This window comes from Humulus lupulus, chromosome 5 (genome assembly GCF_963169125.1).
Source record: "Humulus lupulus chromosome 5, drHumLupu1.1, whole genome shotgun sequence".
NCBI classification, from domain to species: Eukaryota; Viridiplantae; Streptophyta; class Magnoliopsida; order Rosales; family Cannabaceae; genus Humulus; species Humulus lupulus.
The window spans coordinates 228,879,954-228,890,638 of NC_084797.1; the positions used below are offsets into that span (position 1 = coordinate 228,879,954).

General features: G+C 32.8%; 1 protein-coding gene across 1 annotated transcript; it reads right to left on the reverse strand.

Moving 5' to 3' along the window:
- Nucleotides 1-2,244: 2,244 nt before the first annotated feature.
- On the reverse strand, nucleotides 2,245-6,725 carry LOC133778311 (hydroxymethylglutaryl-CoA synthase). The gene is made up of 12 exons (XM_062218196.1): nucleotides 6,435-6,725; nucleotides 5,670-5,776; nucleotides 5,320-5,452; nucleotides 4,667-4,810; nucleotides 4,123-4,281; nucleotides 3,868-3,941; nucleotides 3,692-3,767; nucleotides 3,522-3,577; nucleotides 3,332-3,419; nucleotides 3,086-3,226; nucleotides 2,854-3,003; nucleotides 2,245-2,695 (listed from the first exon to the last, which is right to left on the reverse strand). The coding sequence occupies exons 1-12, from the start codon at nucleotides 6,495-6,497 to the stop codon at nucleotides 2,489-2,491; spliced, it is 1,398 nt and encodes a 465-aa protein (XP_062074180.1). The 5' UTR covers nucleotides 6,498-6,725; the 3' UTR covers nucleotides 2,245-2,488.
- Between the last annotated feature and the right edge of the window lie 3,960 nt (nucleotides 6,726-10,685).

Sequence of the window (10,685 nt, forward strand, 5' to 3'; positions counted from 1 at the left end):
TGTAATGTAAATAAATGTATAAGTTTACTCACAATTGATGCACTAAAAATTCAGGGCCATCAATATGAAACTTCAAAATCATTCTTCTTAGCTACCTCCTTCGCTCACTCTCACTCTGAATCTCCATCTCCACAAATAAAATCAATGATAATGATTAAAGAGTCCCAAAGTTATATAATATCCTCTAGAGTGTCAGTCTCCATATACAACAAGATAAAATAGTATACGCAAGTTAAAATAATACTTTTGACTTGAAATATTTTCATTTTTTCTAAATTTTATAACAAATGCAGATTTCATAAAAAATTATAGTCTTTAATCAAACCTAAACACAAAGTTGCCATACAAAATTCTGAAATTTATTTATACTAGTCTCTATAGGATATTCTAACAAACACATTATGGGCAAACTAGTAAATTCAATAATAAACCAAGGAAAAATTAGTCATGAATGAATATGTATCATAACATCCATTGATTGAGTTGAATAAGAACTTGATGATGACCATGATACTAATGAACTTGATAGAATGAACTATTTATGCATAGAAATATGTAAACATCATGTTATAGATAAAATAGAATATAGGAACATGATACTAGGAACAGAAGATGCATAAAGAAGCAAAGTCTTATGACGGAGAAACTTTCTTAGTCATATTGATTAAACTCCACATTGTGTCACAAATAGATTTTTATATATGATGATAATAAAAAAAAAAATTGCACAAATCAGAGGCAAATACGTATTGGGTCATCCAAGAAGAAAAAAAATGAAAGAAAGTAGAAACTTACATCGAATGGGGGTCCTCTATGAGCAGGAAATTTTTCACTAGAGGTGCTTCATATTCAATTTCAATACACACAAAACCCCAAGAAAATCAGAAAGAACACATCCATATACAAAGATATATATATATATTGAGTATATATACCTATGACAATGAAGATCGTGGAAGCACTTTCGTCTACAAACTATCAATTTAACCCCAAATCAACACCAACAAAAGCCCACGAAAATTAGGGCACAAAAGTAGAAGATAAGAAGAAAATGTGCAAGAAAAATGTACTCGGAGATGGAGGTAGAGCTTCGTGTGTGGAGAAGGTACTCAGAGAAGAAGGAGAAGATGGAGCTGAGAACTCCATTACAGTGTCTTGCCTCCTATTTTCATCGAGAGAGAAATAGAGAACTCAAAACAACTTTTGAGAACATAATTAGATGTTTTCTAAATTATTGTTTTTTTTTAACTCAGTTTTCTAAAAATTATTTTCAAAAAATGAAGCCAAACACACAACTTGTCTTCTAAAATCAATTTTTAGTTTTTTAGAACAAAAAAAATATTTTTTAGTTAAGGAGCCAAACGGACTCCAAGTTTCTCTGGTTTATTAAGAAAAGGAAAAGTTTTTGGATCTTGGGAAATACTACTACTTTATTCACTGATATTAAATTAACAAGTATACAACTTAGAGTACCTACGCGTTAGTACCATGACAAATTAATACTCTCTGATACTAATTAAATAATGATTACTTTGTATCAACCATAGCATTATATACATTAATACAAATGTGCCCGTGATAAGATTATAATCCAACTATAATATGAAGTTTGTTGATTATGGCTCGTCAAAATCAAAATAGTTCAATGAGATTTGGAGCTTAGGAAGACCTCCCAAAATCAAAATCTCATTTTAGCCTCTTTATTACGAGGCTATTAAACTTCACTTGAATATTAACTTGAGGTGAGTTGTATATGTGAAAAGACTATTGAGACGACAGTTCAGTGCATGTGCTATTCAAGTGGTGTCCTGAGGTGAAATCGGTATGGAAGGCCAAGTATGTGTCCCATGTGTCTTTAGGGTAGGAGTCGTCCTATGGTTGGTACTCTGAAGTTAGACACTTTATATAGGTGTATGTAGGGGTTGTACTTGATTTGGCTGGGTGTGTTGTCGAGTTGCTTGTAGATAGAAATGATCTCCAAAAATGGTTGAGTCGTTGAATTTAAAGTATCTCTTGGATATGTAATAATAGCTTTATTTTGAGTATTGGTCCTATTGTTTACGATGTTATCATTTTGGTAAACTTAACAAGTGATGGTTCTTGCCATCCCTTCTTTTTTTCTTTTAATAAGTTGTTGTGTACTGCTTAGTAACCCCAAATTGAAAGAGTCTTGTACATATTTTGGGGGAACTATAACTTGAAGGGGTAGGGGTTTTCATTCAATTAAGTGAAATGAAAATGATAGACAGGACAAGAAATATTCTTTTATTTGCTTCTTGAAACGGTAAAGGTTTTATTGACAATCTCATTCTAAATTAAAAAAAAAAAACTACAACAAATCAAATTTCCCAAAAAATAAATAATAAAATGACAACGCTTTTTGCTTGCCGAATAAAACTATTTAAACATGTGAAATTGAAGATAGACAAAGTTAATTGGGATACTACACACATCTAACACCACAAAACAAATGCCCTGTACCTAGAGCTTAATGACCATTTGCCACAGCAGCGGTGGATCCACCGGTAACTTCCACAGGCTTCTTGGCATAGAACCTCCGGTACTTGGAATCGACTTCGGTAAGATAGTACGTGCCGGGTTCAAGAAGGCTGCAGTCCTTGTTAGTAACAAAGTCTTTGCCTCCATACCTGTGCTCCATTAGCTTCAAAGTTTCAATGAACTTCTCTGGAACCACCTGCAAGAGCGAGACATATGTTCATTAATAGATTTTCTCTTCTCTGGAACAAAGTCTTTGTTTGTTTTCTGGCATTCTAATAGAGATTTTTCAAGCCTTAGGATGTGCATATTTTAACGCGGCGAAAATGAAGAAAACAAAATAACGAAAACAAGTACCTCGTGTCTTGACTTCAACTTCCCTCCAACATTCATGACAGTGGCAATGTTTGCCAAGCTAAAGGGATGTTGACCGTCACGGAATTGCAACGAGAACATTGTAGAGGTTAAGCCACTGCCGTATGAGAACATCATAACTCTTTTCCCATCCTGCAAGATTTTGAAAATGGTCAGATTTTAAAAAACAATACAATACAAGCTACAGAATAGTTGGCATAGTTTAGAGACTTACCAATTCGCTGCTTTTGTCGTGAATTAAAGATGCAAATGCTGCGTAAAGAGATGCAGTGTACATGTTTCCAACTTGCTTCGGTATCAAAGTAGTTGGTTGCACCTTTGCATCGTATAGGGGCTTAGCGACTTGCTGGGATGCCTGTCGATTATTTTTGTTAAGAGACAATCATCAGCACACACTGAAGAAAATGAACAAATCAATAGTAGATTGATGAATTGCAATCTTATAGTATTCTCAATGGACCTTTTCAAGATCACGGCTTTGGTAGCTCTCGTCACTAGATAGGGTTGCAAATGGTGCTAACTTTTCTTTACCAGCCTCATCAATGGAGCTTTAACCAGAAACAAGTAAAATCAATTGCCAGGAAGATGTCAAATTAAAATAATTTGTCCATATAAGACTAATGTTTCATCTGGCGAAGCAAACTAGTTACCTGACATTTCTCACAGCATCATTGTATACCAAACGAGCAAAACTTTTCTGTACAAGCTGCAAAGTTTTTATAGGAGGGGAATACCATATTATTAGCTCACACATTTTGGAATTTTCAGTATGAGAAATGGGATAGAAAATTTAACGTCATAGCTTCATTTCGTAATGTACCTTGTTATATGGAGAATGAAAAACAAAATACTCAGCATCAGAGATTGTGAAGGGTTTGCCCTCCAATTTCTCATACCTATAAAAGGGAGATAGTAAGAGATCTACATAACACAGCTAACAGCAGATTTTAAAATGAGATAAATTAAATTAAATTCAGTATGGCAAACAGAACTTACTTCTTACACAGTTGTTTGTAGCAAGAATCAAGGGCCACGAGATAACATGTTTGTGAAAGCTTTCCATCAACAACCTACAAAAAATACATACTAAATAAGAAAGCCCAACTTACAAAACTTGAATTAAAATTATAGAATGAATTATCAGACCAAACTGAACGGAATACACAATCATAATATCAAGTAATCAACATCTGAAAATGTGACTGCTCTATATCTGAGACACAAAGACCCAAAATGGATTAAAATTATTACCGGATATTCACTCGCAAGATCAGGCTTGTAAAAATCATAGACATGAGACATATGGCTTGCTCTGTATTTGCTTTCAAAAGCAATTGGAGCATCAGGGCCTATCAGCAAAGCAATAGCTGCTGCTCCACCTGTTGGCCGTGCTGGTCCTTCTGCATACACCTGGTAAAGGAAACCTCCAATAAGGAAAAAAACAGGAGGCTTGTCTAACTTCTAATTGACAAATGTTAAAAATTCATCTTGATGTGCATCCAAACATGCAACGAGAATCTTATTAATAGCATCAAAAACTTATAACTTGGATATTCTCTTTTCTCTTAGTAAATATAACCTTGTCAGTTTGATCAAGAACCACGACCAATAGTAAAGTAAAGAAAATTGATAAAGTTATATCTTATATAAATTCCTAACACCCCCAGCCTCTTAGGGAGCCATAACTTTTTCCCACGCCTTGTATAATATAAATTTATTAACAACAAATAAAAATTATATGCCAGCCACCAGATACAAGTCAAAGTAGTCACAATATTGAAGAAAAAGGGTCTACCGCACTGTCCGTGCACACAACAATAGCATAGCGTCCATCCCATGAGCTGCTCTCCACCCAATTGACACAATTGAATAAAGCTGCAGTTCCTCCATAGCATGCGTTAGATGAGTCAACACCTTCGATATCTGTATTGCCATGTGCCTGCTCGTTTAACATGAGAAACATCTTTTAGTAAATGGCCAAAGGACATACAAGAACTGGAAGAAAAGCAAAATGCTTTACAGAACTTAGAACAACGCCAAAGTGCAGCATTCAACTGCAAAAGACTACTATACCTAGAAGAATGCAGAACGGTGACATTTAATATAATCATGATTTTGGGACAGGGGTCAATGGCTTTAACACCCAAGTTAGCTAGAGCTACTTTAGCCATTGAGCCATTCTCACTAGCTGATAAACATATCTCCTTTATTTGATAACAAGTTGATAGACCAGATTGTTACAAGGCAGTTATGTTTCTGAAGGTCCAATTGAGTAAAAAGAACCTTCGAACCAGCAAGTCAAGTTTAAGAAAAAAAATGCATAATTTCACTCATTTTGTACGTGTGTTCAAATGCTCTAGTAAGCTTTCAAGGTTGAGTAAAAATCTTAGGACCACAAACCTATGAATATCATTTCCACCCAAAAAATTATATATTTTGAAAGAATACCTCAAAGATTTGCATCAGGAACGTCTTAATCGATTTGCTCTTGTCTATCACAGTTTCACTGCCTACTTCCAACCGACCAATTTGTTTTGGGTCAATTCCATATTTCTCAAGTAGACTCTCAACTACTGTCAAACTGAAAAGACAAATTCAAACATTAATAATAGATACAACCGCACAAATTAATTCGCATGTGGGTGTGCCCATAAAGGGGACTTAAAGACTAGCATGCACACAATAAAAAACGAATAAAAGGTTCATGGTGCCTGATCTGAATAATAAAGAATCAATTCTCTCTCCTATCCTCAACCCAACCGGACACATTGATTGCTCATACCAAAACATACCCCTACCTCATTGAGATGACATCTTCAACTTCAGAACAAAAAGCCATGCAATCTTGTCCAAGCCCGATAGTGTATTTCCCTTTGCTTGCTCCATCATGAGCCTCCAATGCTTCCTGTTTTGCAAAAAGCAAGAAAACGACAATGAAAAACCGTTCACCATATTATTCAATACTTTGGCTTATCAGATAGTCCACATACATTAGGTAATTCAAATATTTTTTTTTCCGCATCTAAAATAAAAAGAAAAAAAAAACAGAGGATAGAATCATAAATCTACGCTTCCCATTCCCTGCTTAAAAGAATATATCAAGGTTTTATTTCGAAAACAAAATGATTAGTGTCGAGATAAACAATAATTATTAATATTCAAAAAAGTTTTCTTTTTGAGTCAAATGAAATTGAATCTATTCAATAAAAAAATTCAAAAAAAAAAAGAAAACTAAAGCATCCCTACTACCTAATACTAATGGAATCTTACGGCAATTCCAGATCTAATGGTAACAAAAAACAGAAAAAAACACAACGACAAAAACTTCAATCATGATTTAGAACCAAGATATTTTTATATAAAAATACAAATCATCACTAAAAGCTCAATTTCAAGTTTCAACTAATCCATGACCCGAGCTCTTTCTGTCTCCTATCCTACAATATCTATATACATACATGTATATACCATTTTTCAGAGCAAAAAATGAACCAAACTTCCATAGTCAATCAAAATATATATAAATATTTATATATATATATATATGCATATAGATTGATCACCTGTTGAACACAGCTAGGGGGAAAGTAGATGTCCATAGCGAGAATTCCAACATTCTTGGCCATTTTCTCCTTTCTCTTTCTCACTCAAAGATCCAAATACGGTATCGATGCAGAGGCAGAAGCTCTCTTCTTGTTCAAAGTGTTAGAGAGAGAGAGAAAGAAGGAAAATGATTGTTAGAGAGAGAAAGTGCTGCAAAATCGCACTGAAGGAAGATGTGTGCAGATGGTCACATGTTGGGGTGGGTACACTCCCTATATATAGAGGAGATTTTAGAGAGAGAAAGTTAGAGAGAGAGAGAGAGAACCGAGCTCTCTCACACTCTCGCCCCCAAATGCAGACTTCGTGGCAGAACAAGCCAAAGAAATAAGACGCTTTCCAACTTTGACCACTACTGTCATTATATTTACGTCTTTGCCATTTTGTTTTTTATTTATATTTATTATCTCACCAAACATATACTTCTCCAGAAGAAGACGGTAGTATACTGTATTCCTCAGATTTTTAGAACTTAAATAGTTTTTTTTTATTCAATTAAAAAAATATTTTTTCTGTTTTTTAGTAGAAAAAGTGATTGTATTCAATAGCAAGAGAATCAGCCAAAATTACAAGAAAATACACTGAGACTGAGGTAAACAGAATTTTTTTTTTTTTCAGAGATGATAAATATCAATTTCAATTGTTTATATTATTTTATATATAACAACTACGCCTACAATAAAAAACTTAAAAACAGGTATAAAGTCTCCTATATACTAATTATAAAAAATAAAATTATAACTATTAAGATATAATTATAGAGAGTACCCAAAAAAAACCTCTATGTCACATGGAAGTAAATTTTGAAAAAAAAAAATAGATGAAAAAGTATTTAAATCTAATTATTCTCATTACAGCTTGTCCTACTTATATTCTTTTTTTTTTTTTACAAGTTGGGTGACCCCTAAAAAGACATACGGGTGCACCCCTTACATTTTGAAAGTTCATTGGTTTTAATAGTAGGCCACACGCTATATAACGTGGGGTGTAGCACTGACACCATATTTATATTTTATTTTTAAAACTGAAAGTTTTTGTTTTTTTGTTTAGAGTAGGTTTATGAGTTTAAATGATACAAATTAAAATTTATATTTTTTTTGGTAAGAGTGTTTTGTATCATTACTTGTTTGGATTCTGTGTTTTGATAAATTACTTTTTGGATCCTATGTTTTGTAAAATAGTTAAAATAGAACCCTAAACTCAATTTTGATGAAGAAAAAATTGAATATAACAACACAGTTTTTAAGCAAAATGATTTTATTTTTGTTCTGAATAAATTATTTGTGATTTTAGTTGAGAAATTATTGACTAAAATCGGATTTATGGTTCTATTTTAATCATTTTATAAAACATAGAGTCTAAAAAGTAATTTGTTAAAACATATGGTCCAAACAAATAATAAGACAAAACACATAGTCCAAAAAAAATATAAACCCTACAAATTATGTTTCCATTTCATCCTCTCATTGGGGCCTGAATTTCATCTCCAAAGAAGGAATTGATTCAGCAACACTTTCTAGTGGATCGTTTGATGACCAGAAAGGAAGGGAATTTTTTTTTCTTTGTGGAGAAAAGCCCAGAGACAACGCGGAAGAGAAATATGCTTGCATCCATTATTAATTAACATATTTATCTTAAAGTTCTTAACTTACCATACAGGGCTTCACTTTATCTCCGAGACTTTCAGTATTTTTTATTTTTAAATAACTTTTGATGTAATTAATTTTATAATTGTGTATATTATAAATATTTAAAATATTAGTCTAATTTTCAAAAAAATTTAAATAATTTACAGTATCAAAACTAAATATAAATATATTGTTGCAGGCATTGGTTAATTTTTTTTATATCTAAAAAAATAATATATTTAAACTTAATTTTCAAAATTATAAATTATTTAAAATTTTCTAAAAATTTATAAAATATTATAAATAACTACAATATATTCATATATTTATGTCCTAAAAAAAATTACACCAAAAACGGGTAAAAAAAAGACGGAAGAATTCCACCGTTAAAATTTAAAATGAAGCATATATATAAAAAAATTTCCTATATATATATTTTAAAATATCACATAGAAACATGATGATCTCTTATTAAAATTTCCAACACACGAATGGTAACTGTTATAGCACATCGACAAAGACCGGCTCAAATCCGAGAACGACAATCTCTGGAACGACGGTATCGGACCGATATTTTTCGACAAAAGCTTCGTCGATCTCGACGGAGCAGTAGCTCGCCTCGAACGCCGACCGCCACTGCTGCTTGGAGTTCTTATCGCTCAGCGTGGTAGCGACAGAAGAGGAATACATAGTCGAATTCCGTTTTGGGGGTTTTTCTTCGCAGAGTATAAGGATTTATGTAAAAACCCAAAGGGATTGTCAGTATCTTCTTCGTAGAATCACATGGTTCTTCTTCTTCAACTGTGCTCCAATGTTATTAACCGTCATGGCTACCGGTTCCATGGAATGGGCTTTTTCACGTGGTCTCTAACTACTCAACTATTTTTGGGTATTTCTCTATTTCAAAGTCTCATTCTTCTTACTTTTATCAATTTATGTTGATTAATCTTATAGTTACAGATAAACTTCCATAAAAAAAAATAATCTTACAGACAATTAAGAAAAAAAAATTAGACATAAATCATAATTGTCTTCCTTAAGCCCACGTGTACCAATGATATAAAAGTTAAATGGTGAACCTTTATTTAACAAGGAAAAATCCAGTGCAACTTCACTCACTCAAGCTTATCTCACAGACCAGTTTATAACCAATTACAATACACTATTAGAGGGTGCACCCGTGTGTCCGTTTTAGGAGGTGCACCTGATAATTTGCCAACCCTTAAAATTAGGGGTGGCAATTTGGGTCACGACACGACATGATTAAGGTAAACACGAACACGACACATTTAATAATCGTGTCGTGTTCGTGTTTGAGTTTTTAACACGTTTAATAATCGTGTCGTGTTCGTGTTTACCTTAATCATGTCGTGTTATAATCGTGTCGACCCATTTAATAATCGTGTCGTGTCAGACACGATAACACGAATACTTTACATAGGTTTTCCGATTTTTTTCGTATAATTATGATTAATCGTGTCATAATCATGTTGTGTTCGTGTTTATCTTAATCGTGTCGTGTCATAATCGTGTCGACACGAATCTGACACGTTTACACGAATTGTCACCCTTACTTAAAATCAAAGTATCAAAATGGTAATTCCATTGTTTAACAAAAAAAACAGAAAGAAGGAAAATAACGTTTTCATTCACTGTCCTCAATCAGTCTATCTAACACGTGAAAAGTTACTCTATCTAACACCATGATCCATGGTGGATGTATTAACAACCGTTGGATTATAACCCCTCACGTGCGTGATTTATTGTGCTTGTGATGACCATTCTTGATTAAATATAGTTGGAAAATAAAGAGTGTTCCCATGGAATTGGGAGGGGTCCACTAATTGTACCTTGTTATTAGTTACCTAAACAATTGATAAATTAATTAATCAATTAAAAAAATGAATTTGGGAGGCTATCCACCGTTGGATTCTGTACTTGTCAGCTACGATCATCACGAGGCTTCTGATCTACTTTTTCTACTCCCATGGTGGACAACCAGATTTGACCGGCTGCTTTTATTATATTACATTGCTACCTTAGCTTGCAATTACAATTTAATATTTTTTTTTTTTAAATAAAATAAAACTAATGACAAATGAAATGATAGTGTTTTGGAATATTTGGATGAAAAGGAGTTTGATTGATTCTATTAACTGTCAAATTCTTTGTATTTGAAAAAATGGTTCAATCTAATGACTTGTTTGGGAGGAGAGAATTTTTTAAAGATTTAGAGGTAAGAGGGGGAGAAGAGTCTCAACTCCGACTCGATTCGCGCTGCAAAACACAAAAATAAGGTGACAAATGAAATAAGTATTACAATACTATTACAAAAAGTATAAATAAATAGAAAAATATAAAAGAAGAAAGATACACTCAAAATATAAAATAAAATATGATATATATAAAGAAATTACAACTCAAAACATAAACAATAATACAACCTAAGTGTAGAGTAATAGAGATTAATAACTTGAATAAAGTTCAAGACCTTTGTCCAAAAGTTTATTTCTCCTATTCTTTAAGCAGTAAGGGCACCCTCTCAATTTATAAATAACTCTCTGGAATTATCAAACATTTTAATGT